This window comes from Miscanthus floridulus, chromosome 13, assembly GCF_019320115.1.
Source record: "Miscanthus floridulus cultivar M001 chromosome 13, ASM1932011v1, whole genome shotgun sequence".
Classification (NCBI taxonomy): Eukaryota; Viridiplantae; Streptophyta; class Magnoliopsida; order Poales; family Poaceae; genus Miscanthus; species Miscanthus floridulus.
The window spans coordinates 80,601,135-80,621,461 of NC_089592.1; the positions used below are offsets into that span (position 1 = coordinate 80,601,135).

A 20,327-nucleotide genomic window follows, 5' to 3' on the forward strand; every position below is an offset into this window, starting at 1 on the left:
CAGGGTGACCCGACAACCAGGGCGATTCGGACAACCAAGGAGACCCTAACAACCAGGGTGACCCCGACAACCACAACCAAGGGGACCCTGACAACTAGGGTGATCCAGAAAACCAAAGTGACCCCGACAACCAGGGCGACCCGGATAACCAGGGAGACCCTAACAGCCAGGGTGACCTTGACAACCAGGGGGACCCCGACAACCAGGGTGACCGCAACAACTAGGGCGATCCGAATAACTAGGGTGGCCCCGACAACCAGGGCGACCCTGACAACCAGAGTGATCCGGACAACCAGGGTGACCCTAACAACTAGGGAGATCCGGACAACCAGGGGGACCCCAACAACCAGGGTGATCCGGACAACGAGGGTGACCTCGACAACCAGGGTGATCCGGACAACCAGGGATCCCGACAACCAGGGTGATCTAGATAACCATGATGATCACGACAACCAGGGGGGCCTGATAACTAGGGCGATCCGGACAACCAAGGTGATCCCGACTAGGGCGATCCGGATGACCAGGGCGACCCCGACAACCAGGACGACTGAAGGGAAGAGGAACATTAGGATTCAAATTAGTGCAAGCAAGTGCATCCTGTATAACAATAAAGAGGGTCTTTACTCCATGTCTTCCACTTTTGAATGTTCAAGTACGACACATGTCTACGTGTTGTCCTCATTAATCCCCCACTGCACCATGTGGCCTACGAATAAAGTTTCAAGTGTGTGTGCTAATCTCCTTGTACTACTCCATAGGTTTTGTATGAAATAAAGTTTCAAGTGTCTAGATCGAGATGATATTACCAGCCTTGGGTCCAAAGACTATGGGGATTGTCTTGGTGGGATGAATTTCTTGTTTCTCCCACCCTCCTTTCTTACCCCTTAGCAATGGTGGTGCTCCAAGGTGAGGGTGAGGATTGTGGTTGTCTTCCTTGGGTTGGCCTCCTCTTGCTTGGGTTGGGTTGTAGTGCTCATTGTAATCTACAACTTTATAGTTGATAATTTTTTTACTAAATTATTTAGAGCGTGAAAATTCTTTTTTTTAAAAAATTATATTTTGCAGGTTAAAATTTAGAATATATGAAGTTATTTAGAATACTAAATATTCATTTTTAGATTTTAAAATTTAAAATTTAGTCTAGAGTCATTTGAAAATTCTAAATTTTTAAAATATAAGACAACATTGACAAATATAATTTAGCAAAGACAATATTGAATTGTATCCATCAACAAATACCAATGTTGAAGGATATCCTAAACAAATTTACTCTCGTGCTTACTGTTGCTACTTGCTAACAACCCCAGTCAAACTGTATGACTCATTTGCTTTCAAAAGGCAGGGTTAAACTTGATTAAAAAAACATTGGCAACATTAGCCCCAACCGCCCAAGCATCTGCATAATTTGCTTTCAAAAGGCAGGGCTAAACCTTGATTAAAAAAAACATTAGGCCCAACCGCCCAAGCATCTGCATAAGAAATTTGTAGAAACGTAAAGGGCCAGGAAAGCCCAGCAAGGCTCGCATGGGCCCGGCCCATGTGGATAGTACTGTGGCGCGGCCCCGCTTGTCCGTTCGTCTTCGTACTCCGGGTAGTAGTAGGTTGGCGAATCCTCTGGAACTTGAGCTTTCCGCTTCCTCCCACCGAGCCGAAGCAGAAACCTTCCTCGATCCTCCCTTCCCTCCTCCCTCGCTGTAATTCCATCGCCATCTCGTTCCCACCACACCGCACCCTGCCGCCATTGCTCCGGCTCCAAGCAAAATCCCGCGTGCCTCGTCTTGCCGCGCCCCCAAGCACTCCACCTTTCACCCGGCTGCCACTCTTCCCCAGTCCCCACCACACAAGGAAGGCGGAGGATTTTATCTAATCTTGCACGCGGGCGTTCCCGGCCCCCATTCTGAGCCTCCTGCGGCGTTTGGAGTCTCTCTGCCTGGGGTTCGTCCAATTTGCAGGTATTGCTCATTTGGGGTTGGGTTCGCCCTGCTATGAAAGCGCGGAGGTTTTGCGCACTGTTCGTTGTTAGCAATTCTACTGTATGTATCTTGTTCATTAGCTTGTTGCGTTTGTGAAGCGATGGATTCGCGCTGCGGATTCGATGCCATCGAATCGCGTTCAGCCGGTGCGCGTCCCCCTGTATAAAGGGTTTACCCGAGAATGTGATGTTATCTGAATGACTGGATGCTGACGCCTCTTTCGGCAATCTGTAGCTTCCCTTGCCCCCCATGTTTTCTCAAGATTGCATCAGTTAACTACCCCAGACTGAGGGCAAGTAAAGAATAAAATTATATAGGTGTTGCGTTGTTTAGTGGGCAACCGCCGTATAAGAAGGTAATGAGTAACAATTCTCTAGCGAGTCATGTAGTCCGCAACCTCGTAGTTGTCATCATCTTGGTAACACTGATATCCTGCGGTCTTGCGGATAATTCCACAGTTCAAGACGCTATATATATTGCTGTTGCCAACGGTCCGCGTGTGTTTTGCTGCTTCAACTGTTTGTGGTGAGATGGACTAGGTATTTGATTTTGGAGAATGTCTCTATTTCGAGGCTAATGCATCCATATTGTGCTGTGCTATTCCTGACATGCCACTTCTCCATTACTATGCAGCTTATACTAATTGAACTCAATGCGGCTCTACTCACCTGCACTCTGTTTGCGGCGATCAAGCACACATTCTCATCCTAACCAGTTCCGAGGAGGATTCACGCAGAGTATGGCCTCATGGAAGTGCCCGCACTCGCAGTCAAGCCTGTACCATCCGAAGTCGGGTTTAGTTGATTTTTCGCTTAGCAAGAATGTAAAGTCTTCTCAGCCACAAAGTATAAAGTACTTTGTCAACTTAATGGGCCAGCAGTTCCGTTGTGGACTGTCAACCAGAGAGGGTAGCCTAAGTGTAAAGCTTGACATTCCTTCGCACGAAAAATCAAGGATAGGTTGGAACTGGAAAAATATGCATCACAAGATAGGAGGTGCAGCAGGTGGACTCTGCTTTGGTTTTTCGGTTACTGGAATAGCAAGCGCTGAGGTTCCTGTCATTAGGATCAAAGACAATGCCGAAACTTCATCATCATCCACCAGTTCAACTCATGGGAAGAAAGTCTACACAGATTATTCTGTCACTGGTAAGAAATGCTCACTTTTTTTTAAAAAAAAAAGAAACAACTTCATGAATCATGTACTGCCCTTTACACTTCATAGTTACAATAGAAGAATGGGTGTTGACCTCATTTGTGACTGATTTACATGGATCCCCAGGTATTCCTGGAGATGGAAGATGTTTGTTCCGCTCTGTGGTACATGGTGCGTGCATTAGGTCAGGGAGACCCATACCTAATGAAGATCTTCAGAGAAAACTAGCTGATGACTTGAGAGAAATGGTAGGGCCGGGCTGCTTGTCCGCAATACTGACACTTTTAGCTGTCTACCATTCTTAATTCTTGAATTCCTAAAGAAAAGAGAGATGCTAATATGATTATTGGTTGTTACTGCCATTCCCTAACACTCATGTATAATTTTCTAATTGAATAGGTCGCCGATGAATTTGTTAAGAGGCGGGAAGAGACTGAATGGTTAGTTGATACACTTTCTTTGTTCTTCTTGGTCTAGAGTGAAATTGACCCATAAGTATTTGCCGCTCACACATGTGAATCGTTGTGACAACAATTCGCAGGTTTGTTGAGGGGGATTTTGATACATATGTATCCCATATTAGGGAGCCACATGTGTGGGGAGGTGAGCCAGAATTGTTCATGGCATCCCATGTTCTTCAGTAAGTAACTGTACATGTTTTTCATTTACATGCATTTCAAATTTGATTGCCAGCAATCACTATCATTTAAGCTTACCACTTCTTTGCTAAAATGTATATCAGTGCAGTGTATTCATAAGCTGAGTAGTGTCAGGCAGAAAGAAAAATTGGAGCCTACTTTGTACTTGATTTTATGGAGAAAATTATTACTAGCTCCCATTTTTCTCTGATACTACCACCTTATACAATGACCTGTGCATTTATTTTTACTATCCTCATGTCAAATACAGACCCCTGGTACCAATTGGAATTTTCTTTAAAATAGATTAAATAGACTTGGGTCACTCGACCATAGCTAGTAATTTGTTGAGTTGATTAACAAAAAAGGGTTGTTGCCTTACTTTTATGAGTCAACAAGTTATGTGTGATCTATCTCTTGTTACAGATTAGAATAGTAAGTAATTAGAACTGTAAGAGCATCATAACTTTGTTCACAGGATGCCAATAACGGTTTACATGCGCGATGAGGATGCTGGTGGTCTGAGAGCAATTGCAGAATATGGCCAGCAGTATGGCAAAGAAGACCCAATCCAAGTCTTGTATCATGGTTTTGGCCATTACGACGCTATACAGATCCCAGCAAAGGTTGGTTCGAAGAGGAAGCTGTAGACATGGTGCGAGCTTGAGGTACTGACCCTGTTTATACAACCTTATTGAATATTCATGCTATGTACATGTGAATGTGGAAGATAGCTATGGCCTTGTTTAGATTGCAAGTTTTTCCACTCTCTCTCCATCACATCAAATCTTTGGGCACATATATGGAGTATTAAATGTAGATAAAAAAAATAATTAATTACACAGTTTGATTGTAAATTACGAGACGAATCTTTTGAGCCTAGTTAGGCCATGATTGAACAATAATTGTCAAATACAAACGAAAGTGCTACAGTGCCAAATACTGATTCATAACCTTAATCTAAACAAGGCCTATGATGAAAACATGAAATGGCATTAACTCACCATATGCATAAATGTTAGTACATGATTCAGTACTTCCCCAGTAACCGATGATTAGGAGAACATGGCATCAGTATCGATGACCCCGTTCGCTTGTTGGTTTCAGCCAGCCCAAACCAGCCAGCCAACAGTGTTTTCCTCTCACAACAAACCAGCACCAGCCAGCCCAAACCAGCCCAGAAACTAACCAGCGAACAGGCCGGATCTATTCCCCCTTTATCAATAGATACAGAATTTCGTTATGCATCCATCGAACCTCCTACCTTTGGGAAATTTCTGAAACAGTAAGTTGCATGCAAGCATGAAATCTGTACTGCACCATCTTAAAGCAAGCTTTGGATGCTGAATTTGTACCATAGAGGTCCGTGTTACATATAGTACTATCTACCATGGCCTGAAAATTGCACTTGTAGTTCTGTAACTGGTACTACAATAGAAGATAGAAGGGGCCCCATTTATCATACTCTGATTGCATTTTGGCTGCAAGTATATGCATTTAAAACTAAACCACACAACTCACCGGTTGGTCCAGACGTCCAGTACATGTGTTTGAATGAGCATGTGAAGAGCACCTCGACAGTTGAGTCTGACACTCTGGCTTGAAGAATTGAATTTGCAACAGAATCCGGCGTGGCTCTCCAACTGGAATCATAGCCTCGTTCTCACAGCAAACATTGCATCACCCCACCCACGCAAAAAAAAAAAAAAAAAAAAAAAAAACTGAGGTCCTTGGACTATGGAAGCATCAGCGTACATTCGTAGAACTGAAACGCTGTTGCTTCCATGGTCAGATGTCCCCGTTCGGCTGGCAGAATTTTGGCTGAAACTGGCTGAAAATACTGTTCCGGCTGAATTGTTGTGAGAGAAAAATACTGTTCTGGCTGAAAAAAGAAGCGAGCCGAATATGGGGTAAGCCCAACAGGGCCTCCTGGAACTACTAGATAGCACATAAAGCTTTGCTGTCAAACTTTCGATTGCAGGGATTGCTGCAGAAGGGTTTGGTTTGAAGTTTGGTGGGGTGACTCCATCGTCAGGCGGAGACTCCTCGGGTTAAGATGCTACTGTAAATGATGTAGCAAGTAGCCTGCTCGATGTATGACACGCATATGAAGCTGCTGAAAGAACAGGGGCCTGTTGCTCGATCTCGCCGTGAGGGTGTGGAACATCTATCCGAGAGAAAGAGAGATGAACGAGTACTTGCACAGTAGTCATCATCTGTAAGACTGTAACCTGAGATTATCATCTGCTGGAGTGGTAATTCCAACCATGCTGGCTGCACACGTGCACTCGAAATATACTCTCGTCTCGTCGATCGGCGCGGTGCGCCCCACGGCACGGCACGACGACGACTTGAATCTTCTTCTTTGTTTGTTTCGGTTTTGTTGCTGCATTGGCATTTCACGCACGATGCGGCTACGGCCAAAAGGCGGGCCGCCGTGGCCGAGCTGTCGTGCTGTGTTGAGAAAGGACCTGTTCGCTTGTCTTAAAAATAGTTTGTTTGGCTTTTTTTTAGCTGGCATAGTGTTTTTTTCTCACAACAATTCAGCCGGAACAGTGTTTTTCAGTCAGTTTCAGCCAAGTTTCAGACCAGCGAACGGGGCCAAATTTGCAAAGCCAAAGCACACGGCCCTCTTTCCTGCGATAGTGCGTCGCTCGGCTTATAACCCGTACTTTTTCAGCTAATGAATAATATTTTTCTCTCATAACAAACAGTATTTTTAGTCATGGCTTATCACTAAGTGAATAGAGCAAAGGTTAAAAAAAGCAAAGCAGCCTGCTCCCTCTCCCTCCGTGGCTCGCCGTAGCCGTCCCACTATAGTAAAGAGTGCAATTGCCTCCTTTCAAATAAGTCAATAATATCGATTTTAAATTTTACTAAATTTATAAAAGCACACATTTAGGTTCCTAAATAAATTCACTATGGAAATATATATTTAATGTGATTAACCTATAATATGCTTGTTTTTTTTATGATTTCATCGAATTCTTTACGACAATTGCATCTTGGTTGAGGAGCGACTGAGTGAAGAAATGTACATAGGCAGCGGCCTAGCAAACCAGCTGTCCACTCCCTCCGCCGTACGCACTGTGCTAGTGCACGCCGAGGCTCGAGAGCGTGGACCAACCGGACCCGGCCATCTCTATCCTGATTCTGATCGTTGGGTTTCCCGTGCCAAGTGTCACCTTTCACGGTGCGGATGCGGACTCAGACGGGGACGGCCCAGGGCGAAAACGTTCAGCGTCCGGCAGTCCGGGCCTGGACAGTGGCTTGTGCTTGGGCTTGGGCTTGGGCTTGTCCACCGCTTTCTCTTCTCTTTGGCTCTTGCGGCGCGACACTGAAGTCGCGGTCGCTACGAATTTGAGGTGAAATTTAGGAATTTGGCTACGGTAGCAATTTTGTTTTTATTTGATAATTAGTATTTAATCATAGACTAATTATGCTCAAAACGTTTGTCTCGCGATTTTCAACTAAACTGTGCAATTAGTTTTTTTTTGTCTATATTTAATGCTCCATGTACGTATCGCAAGATTTGATGTGATAGCTACTGTAGCACCTTTTGAGAAACTTTTTGAACTAAACAAGGCCTGAAACAGCGTCACGACATCGGGCCTCTTGGTATTCTGATAAAATACTCCCGGAGTCAAAGCGCCATGTGCCACTGCCAGATTTCCAACGGGGACGCCGAACCAGATCCACCGCCGACCCCACCGCGCAGCGTCACCCGCACAAAGCCAGCAGCGCCCATTTCACCGTTATTACCAGCATCCTACTACAGGAGAAGCTTGGGGATTAGATTAGAGTAGTCATGGGGATCAACGATAACCCTTGAGATTTCCCACATGCAAACACGCTCAATTTAGGCCGTGTTTAGTTTCGAAAATTTTTGGCTTTTGACTACTGTAGCACCTTCGTTTGTATTTGGCAAAAATTATCCAATTATGGACTATTTAGGCTTAAAAGATTCGTCTCGCCAATTACAGGTAAACTGTGCAATTAATTATTCTTTTTACCTACATTTAATGTTCCATGCATGTGCCGCAAGATTTGATGTGTCTTGAAAATTTTTAGTTTTTGGGTGGGATGGCCTTAACTTTACTTTCCCAAAAGTCGCCCTCTCCCCCTTCCCGACCAACGTATCAAATGCTTCGAAATCGAATCCTCGCCCACCTCACCAACAGGCCTCCAGCGCGACTCCCCACTGCATTCATTTCAAATCCCTCTCCCCAAACTACCCCTGCCTTCCCCCATAAACCGTCACCCTCCCGGCGGGCCTTTCCGTCATTTCGCCGCTAAATCTCAGTCACCTAAACCCACACCGTGCCTCGCTCGCTCCCCTCCTCTGGCGGCTTCCTCCCTTCTCTGCACCTGCGACCCTACGGAGTCCCAGGGAATGGCAACCCTGTGATTCCCACCACCACCCCGCATTACCAGTGTTCGCGCTCGCTCCAGGCAATGGCGGCGGTTCTGACGGTCCTGATGGCGGCAGCCACCGCCGCCTCCACCGCGGCGGCGCTCAACACGGACGGGCTAGCGCTGCTGGCGCTCAAGTTCGCTGTATCAGACGACCCGGGTAACGCGCTCTCCACGTGGCGGGACGCGGACGCCGACCCCTGCTTCTGGGCGGGCGTCACCTGCGCCTCCTCCTCCTCCGGCCGCGTCTCCGCCGTCGAGCTCGCCAACGCTTCGCTGGCCGGGTACCTTCCCTCCGAGCTCTCGCTACTATCCGAGCTCCAGGAGCTCTCTCTCCCCTACAACCGGCTCTCGGGCCAGATCCCGGCGGCCGTGGCGGCGCTGCAGCGGCTGGCGACGCTGGACCTCGCGCACAACCTGCTGTCGGGCCAGGTCCCGCCCGGGATCGCGCGCCTCGTCTCGCTGCAGCGGCTCGACCTCTCCTCCAACCAGCTCAACGGGACGCTCCCGCCCGGGCTCGCCGCGCTCCCGCGGCTCTCGGGGGTGCTTAACCTCAGCTACAACCACTTCACGGGCGGGGTCCCGCCCGAGTTCGGCGGGATCCCCGTCGCTGTCAGCCTCGACCTCCGCGGGAACGACCTGGAGGGCGAGATCCCGCAGGTCGGCTCGCTCGTCAACCAGGGGCCCACCGCCTTCGACGGCAACCCGCGGCTGTGCGGGTTCCCGCTCAAGGTCGAGTGCGCGGGCGGGGCGAGTGCGGAGGACGGGCCGAGGATCCCGGACTCCAGCGCCGCCGGAGGCGTCACCGACCCTAGCGCCGCGGCAGAGGTCCGGAGGCCGGGAGGTCCGAAGCGGCGGCGGTCGTCGCCGACGGTGCCGGTCCTCGCCGCCATTGTCGTGGTTGCCATCGTCGCTGGCGTCGCTCTGCAGTGGCAGTGCCGGAGGCGGTGCGCGGCCGCGGCCGGGGACGAGGAGAAGGAGTCGGCCAAGGAGAAGGGCTCGGGGGCGGTGACCCTCGCCGGCAGCGAGGACCGGCGTAGCGGCGGCGGGGGAGGGGAGGAAGGGGAGGTGTTCGTGGCCGTGGACGACGGCTTCGGGATGGAGCTGGAGGAGCTGCTCCGGGCCTCCGCCTACGTCGTCGGCAAGAGCCGCGGCGGCATCGTGTACCGCGTCGTCCCCGGCCATGGACCCGCCGTCGCCGTCCGCCGCCTCAGCGAGCCTGACGACGGCGACAGCGACGGCTCCGGCTGGCGCCGCCGCCGCGCGTTCGAGGCCGAGGCTGCCGCCATCGGCCGCGCGCGCCACCCCAATGTGGCTCGCCTCCGTGCCTACTACTACGCCCCCGACGAGAAGCTGCTCATCTACGACTACCTCCCCAATGGCTCCCTCCACTCCGCTCTCCACGGTAACAAAAATGTCCCGTCGGCCGTCTTTTGCTAGCAATGCATTGTACTAGTACAGTATCCTATATCCAAGAAGAGGCTAACACCGGCGAGCCTCCAGGTGGCCCGACGGCGTCGCCGACGCCATTGCCGTGGTCCTTGCGTCTGTCCATCGTGCAGGGCGCGGCGCGCGGGCTGGCGTACCTGCACGAGTGCAGCCCGCGGCGGTACGTGCACGGCTGCATCAAGTCCTCCAAGATCCTGCTGGACGACGAGCTCCGCGCGCACGTGTCCGGGTTCGGCCTCGCCCGCCTGGTGGCCGGCGCGCACAAGACCGCCGGCCATCACTCCAAGAAGCTCGGCAGCGCGGCGTGCGCGCTCCGCGGCGGCACCGGCGCCGCGTCGTACGTGGCCCCGGAGCTGCGCGCGCCAGGCGGTGCACCCGCCGCGGCCGCCACGCAGAAGGGGGACGTGTTCGCGTTCGGCGTCGTGCTGCTGGAGGCCGTCACCGGGCGCGAGCCCACCGAGGGGGAAGGCGGCATGGACCTGGAGGCCTGGGTGCGCCGCGCCTTCAAGGAGGAGCGGCCGCTGTCGGAGGTGGTCGACCCCACGCTGCTCGGCGAGGTGCATGCCAAGAAGCAGGTCCTCGCCGTCTTCCACGTCGCGCTCGGGTGCACGGAGCCCGACCCCGAGATGCGCCCGCGCATGCGCGCCGTCGCCGAGAGCCTCGACCGGATCGGGTGACCATGATGACCCGGCGGCGGCCGCCGGCAAGCCGGCTACTGATCAACTAGGCTAGGTCCAATCCTACGCATAAAAGACTCGGATCGGAGTAGTCCTGTGCATGTAGATTAGCAGTAAGTGGGTTTCAGAGACGGTAAACGCAGGCAAGAATCATCATCTGCTCCATTAGTGAATGAATGTGAATCACTCGACGTAGCAGGCTAGCAGCAGCTGCAGCCTTTGCAGCCGTGTGCTAATCTTTGGAATCTTTTGTGGTACTTCATTATCTTGATCCATTCCAAAGCGAACTCTGTTAACTAGGAGTTTTCTATCGTTTTGCCACTGCCTAGAACTGTAGCGCTTTGCCCAAAAGCTTGCGTTTCTTGGGGACTCGGAGACACAGAGAGCAAAGAGTGTTTTGCCCTAGGCTGTGCTGTTCAGTGTTCCCCTTTGCCCTTGTTTAGTTTCACCTCAACTTTCAAAAAGTTGCTACAGTACCTGTCACATAGAATGTTTGTGGCCCATGCATGGAGCATTAAATGTAGACGAAAAGAAAATAGGAATGCTATACATTGCCCGTGTGTTTTTTTGTTTTGCAGCACATGAATTTTGTGGCCGCTGGATGGGCATCGTGTGTCTCCATGCCACCGTGCCGTTTCTGTCTATGATTTGGATGGCCCACTTGCTATCGCCCCACGCGCTGGCAATCCCGGCCTCGGTCATCTCCTGGGCCGCGCTGTCCCTCCCCTCCAGTGTTGCCCAGATACACGCGCTCCCCGCCGTTGACGCCTACCCGCTTTCCGTGCTGCTGACCGCCTACTCCTGTCCATTTCTGAGCATTTCATTTCCTCTTCGCCTTCTGTACCTCGACGCGCGCCCAAGGCGATTCCATTGGCGCTGCGGCGATTGCTCCGGCGAAGTCGTGCTTCCCCGTTTCCGAGTGCTGGCGAAGGTCTGTTCTCGATCCCGTTTCATAATGTGGAATAGGTTTTGTGGATTCGTACTGTGATGAGGTGGGCGGGTTGGAGATTTGAGTGGGGGATTTTGAGATGTAGCCGGGCGGCGGGGATCAATGGGGTAGCAGATGGGAGGACCAGCGCCGCCGCCGACGCCTCGGCTGCCTCGTTGGGGCATGTGTAGACGAGGTCGGATTTTGCGTTGTATTTTGCTCCTTTGCTTGCTGTTCATGGATCTATGGAGCTGGAACCGTTGGCCCCTTGTTTAGCTGTGGATTTGGTTGCGGCAAGGGTTGTGGCAGGGGCGGCTGCTGGAGGTGCGTGTCGCATCGTGCCAAGTGGGACTTGCCTGCGGGGCATGCCTATGGCAAGCAGTGGCATGGATAGTCATTTAGATATTGCAAGGCTTTGTGCTTCTTTCGGTGCTTGCTTATGGTGTTGTATTCAGACTTGCAACTACAACTCAAGATCTGTTTTGACATTTTTTCCTCCTGAACAAACAACAATTTTCTGCCTGCAAAATCCTTGTGGAAATTTTGTGTTGACTGAGCATTTCCAAATCCTTGTGGGAATTTTGTGTTGACTGAGCATTTCCTACCTTACCAGCTACTACCTACCAGTATACTAAATGGACGAATAGGATAGTTGAAAGGCAGTCTCTGAATTATCTTTTTTTGTACTTAGCATATATACATATGATCCATACGCTTGCTGCTCTTTTGCTCATGAAAGAGGCATGACTCCTGTTCTGTGAACATGGTCTGAGAGCTAGCAATGAGGTCATTAACATGATTTTTGAAGTTCTTTATTTGGTCCAGTAACTAAAGTAGCATGGGTTTTGTCATTGCTACATTTTGATGCTAAAGGGTCGTTTACTCTGAGGCGGTGTTGGTTAGCTCGAGCATGGCATGTAATTATGGTATATTTAGCATTCTTATGTCAGATAGCTCTTGGATGTGTGATCTTTTTTTGTTGCTTTCTTCCTTGATCTGTTATGATCACACTGCAGCCAGGTAAGGCATATTTTCCACGTTGGTGTTTCTCTGATGAGTTAGTCTGTACTCTAATGGCTTGAATTAGTTACTTGTTGATCCACAATTTATGAGAAAAAAACACTTTTCATTATTGGATACCACATGTTTGGACGTTTCAATATTACTTGAGTGACAACTAAAGTTATTTAAAGTTCAGGACACAGGATCAGGCTCTATTTGTCCATGGACACTTTGGCTTTTTATTGTTGAACTAGTGTGCTTGCTGATGATATATAGACTGCGTAGTCTCATGTATGACACTGCTACCAAGCTTTTTAAGGGTAATTTATTTGATATGAAATTGATATGCACAATCTGATAGCTAGTGTGTTCAGCATACATCACTACTTTTGAGTCTGCTTTTAATTTGCTTTCTGTTTTTAACTGAATCTTGTAATTCCATTGCTAGGCGATGCTTGTCACTCTATTCATCGGCAAATTGTTCCTAAACTCCTGATTGGTGTTCAGTAGAACATCCTTTAGGCTTTAGCTTGATTGCTTGAACCTATTAAGTTAGAACTTTTCAGTTGGCAATTTGAGCTGATAATATTTGGACTTTGTGTATGCATGTGTATGCAACCGGCATGTTGGAAAGTGGGAACATGTGCTTCTATTGCCTTTATTTAATTTTCAATTCTTTGTTTTCACCTGATCACAGTATTGCATTGCTTTGCAATAGCTGCATCCTATAATTGCACATTTGAAACAAATAACATTACAGTGATTTCTGATTCCTGTGTATCCACCTCAATCCAACTTTCTGTTTCAGAATCTTGTGTTTCCTTTGCCTTCCATGTTTTAGTGAGGAACACATGTCTGAATAATCCTAATGTGTAGTACTATAGTTTGCGTAGGCCTAAATTTTTTCTGTAGCTAGGAAGCTAACGTTGCTCTATATATAGCCCAAAGGTACAATTGTTGATTAGTATTGAACCACATTTTTTATTTTCAGCTCTATTTTCTGTAGGTTTGAGCAGCAGCTCACCGTGTCCTCTTTGTTTTCTGTCTTTGTGCAGACTTGTGTTCTCTTTGTTTCTAAATGTAAACTTGCTGTATTTTTGTCATTTTTGTGCTCTCTAGTATGGTCTCTAGTAACTTTGATTGGACTACTTGCAGAAGGAGTTTTCAAGCCCGAGTTATTCTTGCCTGAAGAATGTACAATAGCCCAACCAAAGGTATTTTGTTCTTAAACACTAGGAAAAGAACAAATAATGAAATTCTAATGTATGTGAAGATACTCCAGAAAGTTATCGTGTTAGATTAGCCCATTGATCTGTGTTCCTCATTTGTTGCTTGATTTCCTCAATCCCTTTTTCTGATGTGGTGTCGATTTGCTTGATTAATTGTATTTTTGTTTTGTTATGGCTCCACCAGTCTAGTTCATGTGAGAGGAAGATGGCACTGATTATGGTGGTGGAGACTAGTTCATGTGAAGCTAGAAGATTTACATGCTCCACTCAGCTGTGTATAGCCTTGGGTAAGCTTTTTTGAGTTAGAATGAGACATGCACATTTTGGTACTGACCTGAGATGTCATTCAACTATGCAGACATATGAACTGCCACTCAACTGCAGTTTAGTTTAGTGTTGAAATGTCCAAAATTTCAGTTAGGATGGCACTACACATTGTATACTTTCATAATAGAAATTTGATATTTTTTCGATACCCATGGAGGAGGATGATTTCATTTCTGACGGTGAATCTGTAAATGGTGACAATGACAGTTGGTTTTGATATCAACTCAGAAGACAACAACTCTGCTTCTCTTTATACTGGCAAGGTAATAACTTTTGCAATGCTAATTTGTAGATGTATGCCAATTGTACATATTTCTGAAAATTTTGTTTAGTTTAAACATGTCGTATATATACACATGCTAATATCTCCTCGTTTAGGCTTCCTAGGATGAGCTACTGGAAAACATAGTTTACAATATCATGTCCAATACATACATGTTGTACTGTCCAGTAAGCAGAAAATTAACCAAAAATCTTGAGTGCCGATCTTAGGTTCCTTACTTGGATCAAAGGCACTTATCGCAATCACTGATAATGTAAATTGCAAGTAACGAGCATTGCAATTTTAGTTATAAGCATGTGCAATATGTGGAACTATAATGAACGTGAAATATGTGCAAATTTCATGCTTGTCTTAAGTCAGAGCTCAAGGTTCATGCTTGTATGTGTTTGTGATCTTTAAAAACTTTACCTGTAAGTTTTTTCTTCTGTTATATAGTTTTCCATATGAATTGTTGCTGGTTTGAGCGAATCAAATTTGGTTGGTCAGTGCCTCCAAGTTAATGCATGAATGTCTTATTCTGTGGGCTAATCTACGTTGATTGTGGTGCATACCTAGCAGTAAATTGGCAAGTATGCATTCCATTGTCTCCAAGCGTGCTGTCTTTTACTGGCCCACCTTTGTCCTAGCTGTTCATTTCAGTTATTTGTCTTTGTCATACTATATAAATAAATTTAACATGTCAATTGTGATTTGTGCCAGCACACAAGTGAATGTTTTATCGCTCTACGGTGAAGCCAGAAGATTTACATGCTCCACTCAGCTGTGTATAGCCTTGGGTAAGTCTTTTTGAGTTAGAGTAGGACGTGCACATTTTGGTACTGACCCTGAAATGTCATTCAGCTATATTGTATGTCAGCTATATATTAGGTCTTGTCATTCAACTATAGACATCTGTATAGTTTCTGTGGTCCATATGCACTAGTACTATGTGTTTGTCTTTTGATTGTTCTGATCTGATGCCTCTCCAGTTATGTCTAAAGTGGCGATGCCATGTTGTAGTAACTTCTGTAGCACATGAACTTTCTGGCAACAGGATCAGCAATCGACGCCTCGGCGCACCTAGCTTTCTTGTGACACTGACTTGCCGGCCCCACTCTAGATGTTACTGTTTTGAATCAGAGTCGCGCCTGTATGATTTCCCCCATAACCCATCGTCGTCTCCCTCCGGCAGCTCTCCTGGCCGGAGAGGCGATTTGAGAGGCGACGTCGCCGTTCCGCCCCTCCCCGTCTCTGTCCATCGTCTCGCTCCTGGTCATCACCACTTCGCTCGTCGTCTGCCATTGCTAGAACTCTGGAGGTACCTGGTTTGGCACTTGCTCCCCTTGTTTTTGCACTTATTTGTGATTTGGGTGGGGGATCTGTTGTTGGAGATGTCGCCGGCGCTTGCTGATGATATATAGACTGTAGTTTGCCATGTCATACTATTCCCTAGAAATGAATATATATTTCAGTCCTATAAATTTAGTATGATAGTTCTACTCCCTGGAAATGAGTATATTTTTCACCCACATTTGCACACAACTAGTTGTTTCTAAGAAGGAGATATTAGTAGCAGTGCATTAGGTTCTAAGGATTGGGTATTTCACCCACATTTTCTATTTCACTGTATGTGCTCTATATTTCATATCTGTATGTTCTATCTTTTATTTATTTTTTTTGCCTTTGTGTTGTGCCTTGGTACTGCTATACATTGGACCAGCAAAGTTGGTTAAACAATAATGTTCTGAACACACTTTCTTTCACTTTTTCAGGTATTCTGTATCATCGGCAATGGATCTACTCCATCCACTTTGGATCTACTACATTTGACCAACTTTGTGTTGTCTTTGAAGATGTTGCATAAGCTACTGATGCTGTAAAGAGGATGCATGGGCTTTCCTTTCTATGGTGAGTTGTTGCAGCCCCTAATTGCCTAATGACCACTCCTTATATGTTAGTTGATGGAAATGCCTTATATATTGTTGTGAAATACTTTTCTGTGAACTTAAGCAAATCTTTGTGTAAACTTGTGATTATGAGGTTGCTTGAGTGGTCCAACTTAGTCACCATTTTCTTGATTTCAAACTTGTTACCAGTAAATTGCAATGTTAAACTACTGCAATTTTGGTGTGTCTATTGTGCAAATTTGGGCCATGAGTGGAAACTCAGTCTTTTTTGGGTCTAGGTCAATTGTTTGGCTTTTACTTTTGTTTTTCTATATTTCTGGGCAATCTCTTCGGACCATATTTGGGCCTTTAATCTTTTATTATACCTTCTTCATGCTACTTATAGACTTATGGGTGCTTTGTAATAAATTGTTTTTTATATGCATACATATATTTATATTGTTTATTTGTTTGTTAAAAGTTTTTAACTCCGCCTATGGTGGGTTACCTATCCATATATGTCTGTGATTGTGTTGATTTCTTGACAATATCTGTCTATTGTCCTTCCATAGAAAAAAAAAATTGTCTATTGTAATTGTATTTGTGCTGTTGCTCCCCATCTTAGCTTGTAATTGTGCTGGTCTGGGGAGAAAATGTTGTCTATTGTCCTTCCATAAAAAAAATTGTCTATTGTATTTGTTATTGTGCTGCTCCTCCCCATCTTTGCTTGTACTTGTGCTAGTCTAGGGAGAAAATTTTGTCTATTGTCCTTCCACAGAAAAAATTGTCTATTGTAATTGTCTCTTGTAATCTGTGTTTGTGTTAGGTGAAGTAAGCTGGAGGTAGAAGATTAGCTTAGGATTGTGTTAGATGAAGGATGTTGGATGTAGGACAAGAGTTGGGACTTGTTTCTTGTATTTTCTAGTTATTAAATCTAAAATTTAAAGGCCTATGATGCAAACTATTGTTAATGAGGTGGCTGCCTAGTTGCTCATTGGCTGTGAGCTTCTAGTTCCACTTCTTCGGAATTGGTATATCACACGTGTGTGTTTTCTTTGTTTGCAACACAGCTGCCCGATCTGTCTCTCGCTCCATCTGTGCACTCCCTCAGCCGCATCCGCTCCTTGGTTTCGATGTGAAGCTGATGGGCTGGCCCCACCACCTTGTGCACTATTTGTATCTCGGGTCTCGCTCTGGGAGCCGAGCGGTCGCTTCCTTTCCCCATTTCTTCTCGCTCATTTCACATGGCAGGGAATGAATGGTTAGATGGATTCCATGGTAGCCACCAATGGTTATAAAATTCTTAATGACTCCATCTGAATGTTCAGCTGAGGCCAAAGTGCTACACATGCCACTGAAGGCTGGCGGTTTTGCATTTTTTTGCCATTCTAGATGATTTGATTATCTAAGTGCATGTTTTTTTGTCTTTGCTCTATGGCATGCTGCCATTGTAGCTCTAATTTAGTTTTTCTTTTGTGTGTGTTCATGTGTATGTAGACCTCTTATTCACATCCTTGGTGATTGATTTCCATTGCAAGTTAAGTTAGATATCCTATCAATCCTGACAATCATCATCATGAAAGGTGGAATTGCACTTAAGCCCTTCTCTATCTCCAAGCTCAAGCAGCTTGAGGACCTGTAAGATCTAGCTCTCTCTATTCCTATTTCCTGACTACCTTTTACCAAGAGCTGTCTTTTGAGATATGGTCACTTTTGCACCCAGGCCATCTTTATCTTAGTGTGTAAATTGCATTAGTGGCAATTAGAAGTTACACTATGTGAAATGTGCAATTTTTATATTTGTGTTTTGTAATTTATTTATAATAGGAATATGTTTGTGTTAAGTTACTCCTTTGTTTCTGTTTGTCTTTTGTTTTCTTTTGTGTGTAGCATGCTTAGTCTGTATTTATAGCTGGCATTATAATGCATTTGTTAATGCAAATGGTTTTGTGACACCAAATCCATCAATATAACAAAGTGGATATTATTAATTGAATATGGTATCTTTGTGGAGTATAACAGTTGAATCTGATATTTGAGAATATTCAGAGAGATGTTGTGCACTTTTATTATTTTATTTGTTAAAGAGATGGTGTCACTCACCTTTGTTTTTACAGGTCCAGAAGATTACTAGTAATATTCAGTTTATCTTGGAAATAGTCATCCTAAACGTTGTGGAAGTCTTGCCTTGCATCTGGAACAATAATCAGCATGGGACATCTGTATATTTTATTTTCTTCAGTTTTGAGATAATGGTAACAGAAATGTGCCAATTAAAAGCCTCTCCCATCTCCGTATTTCTCTCCCAAAACTTGTTTAAGACTGTATGCGCATTAAGCTTTGTTAAACCAGGAATCAGTTGAGTTAGCATTGTGTTGGATTTTTTTTAAAAAAAAAATCTTGTGCAGCTATTTTGTTACAAATGTAGCCTAGTAATTTGTAACGACTCATCAAGTACTTGCTCTTGTGTGATTTATTGGTTGATTGATATGATCTAACTGAATTAGAAGTCTGCCGTATATTAGAAGTCTGCCATGCAGCAGTATTCTTGCTGCTTTGCTGATAAATCAACAACGAAGGAAGAGTAGCTTTATCTCAAAGAGAATTTCTATGGGAGAGTATCTTTGAGATTTTTAGCGCTGTAGTTTATAATTTTAGTTGATTCTAGCTACGGCAAAGCTTGAGATCAGCACTGAAGATATTTCTTACATAGAGTTCAAATGTGAAGTTGAATATCTTGTGGCCTAGCCTAGTATCTTTCTTGTATCTATTATATACTCTGCTTTTAATCTAGAATTTGTATGGAACTTATCAAAGAACGTTATGCATTTGTTGATAGTTGTCTCTTGATTTTTCCAGAGGGTGCCTCTGAACTTTCTGACGTAGAGTCCTCAATTTTGTCATAGATCAGAGAAATAATGGAAGAGTTACAAGATTGCAACTCAAAAAGCCTGGTTGCCCTTCTGGGCTCTTTGGTTTTGCATCTCTGTCGGCTGTTTGGCCAGCAGGATCAGAGTTGATGGCAGAAGTACATGCTAGCTTACTTTCTGTTGGTCAGGAATGACTACTTAGATTTCTTTCTTCCATATGCTACAGATTTGGATAGTGAAGAACTGAAGGACCTATTCCGAAGGCTCAATCAGGAGGTGATTCAAGTGGTAACAGATCAAATGATCGCTACTTCCCAGGCCTTCATTATGACCTGTCTCAAGACTGCCTTTCTTGCATAACAAATATGTGTGGTGTGCCTGCAAAGTATATAGAGATTGGCCAAGAAAATTGTGATTGCTCTCTGCGTGTGTGAGATTATGCTATCTATGTGATGCTCTTATCTCACGTAATGTATGCTGGATCCTCTCCTTATTCACAGTGAGGAACTAGGACAATGCCCTGTTGTTGGATCAAGCACAAGTGTTGATGCTGAAGGCCATCCTGTTGCCCTCTCATGACCACAAATTCCATGGATCTAACACATACAAGCAGATTGGATTCAAATGATGGGTGTGCTAACCATGTCTGTCGAGGTGAGTGCTTCTTTTTCTCCTTCGATCTGTTGCTTCTTGCCCCTCAGGAGACGAGAGCAGAGGTTTTCCCAAGGACAACTAATCTGTGTATTTTCTTCTCAGACAGAATACAACAACAGAGTACAACTACAGCAGAATAGAAGTACAAGTATAAGTATAACTACAAGTAGATTCGTGTGTTGTTTTCTTGTAAAACACATGGTTTGTCTCTCAGCATGGAATTTGTGTGCTACTGAGGGAAAAAACACACGTTTTTTCCTTTGTAAGGTGGGACTTGCTTGTTAGCTAGGCTGCCCAAATTTGGGTGCTAGGTTGCAAAAAAACACACGAATTTTTTGTGGGAGAAATCTATGTGTTTTCTTCCCTGAAAACACTTGTGTGTTGGTTGGCTTCAAAACACATGGGTATCAGGTAGACAAGCTCAAAGAAAAACTAATTGTACAGTTTGGTGGGAAATTGCGAGACGAACGTTTTGAGCCTAATTAGTTCATGTTTGAACACTATTTATTAAATAAAAATGAGCTACAGTAGCCCCAAAATCTAAATTTCTACAACTAAACACAGCTTGGCTCAATCGACTCTGAAAAGATGCGACAATGACACCCTTCTGGTCATCTGGTCAGTGCACTGTCCTCTTGCCTGTGCTGCTGTGCATTGCAGTGCAACATGCTTTGCGAAGTTTGCATTCGTAGCGTAACAACCAACAGGACGCCAGCAGGGTCCTGGGGTCCAGAGGTGAATTGGAGAAGGCTGCTGGGAGCTTGGGATAGAGGCTCTTTTTGGTTGAGAGTTCATTTGTAAATGAATCTCTGTTTTTTTAACGAAATGAATCTCTCTCTCTCTCTCTAACTAGAACCACAGCCA

The 20,327-nt window shown here is 45.6% G+C and overlaps 2 protein-coding genes across 4 annotated transcripts; both read left to right on the forward strand.

The window, feature by feature from the left end:
* Positions 1-1,631: 1,631 nt before the first annotated feature.
* LOC136501994 (OVARIAN TUMOR DOMAIN-containing deubiquitinating enzyme 4-like) lies at positions 1,632-19,880 on the forward strand. Of its 3 annotated transcripts, XR_010770392.1 has the most exons (13): positions 1,632-1,952; positions 2,607-3,121; positions 3,255-3,376; positions 3,528-3,568; positions 3,670-3,768; positions 4,245-4,434; positions 13,391-13,449; positions 13,649-13,751; positions 13,999-14,054; positions 14,774-14,850; positions 15,108-15,371; positions 15,826-15,961; positions 17,437-19,880. XR_010770392.1 is itself a non-coding variant. In XM_066497489.1 (7 exons), the coding sequence occupies exons 2-6, from the start codon at positions 2,626-2,628 to the stop codon at positions 4,414-4,416; spliced, it is 930 nt and encodes a 309-aa protein (XP_066353586.1). In that variant the 5' UTR covers positions 1,632-1,952; positions 2,607-2,625; the 3' UTR covers positions 4,417-4,434; positions 5,748-7,290. The 3 variants fall into 3 exon arrangements, 2 of the variants coding, with proteins under 2 accessions (XP_066353586.1, XP_066353587.1); XM_066497489.1 differs by lacking the exons at positions 13,391-13,449; positions 13,649-13,751; positions 13,999-14,054; ... (2 more) ...; positions 15,826-15,961; positions 17,437-19,880 and adding an exon at positions 5,748-7,290; XM_066497490.1 differs by lacking the exons at positions 13,391-13,449; positions 13,649-13,751; positions 13,999-14,054; ... (2 more) ...; positions 15,826-15,961; positions 17,437-19,880 and having other exon boundaries at positions 3,670-3,731; positions 4,245-4,375.
* LOC136501285 (receptor protein kinase-like protein ZAR1) lies at positions 7,945-10,766 on the forward strand. Its single transcript, XM_066496788.1, has 2 exons — positions 7,945-9,584; positions 9,683-10,766. Exons 1-2 carry the CDS (start codon positions 8,222-8,224, stop codon positions 10,303-10,305), a joined length of 1,986 nt encoding a protein of 661 aa, XP_066352885.1. The 5' UTR covers positions 7,945-8,221; the 3' UTR covers positions 10,306-10,766.
* Positions 19,881-20,327: the final 447 nt, after the last annotated feature.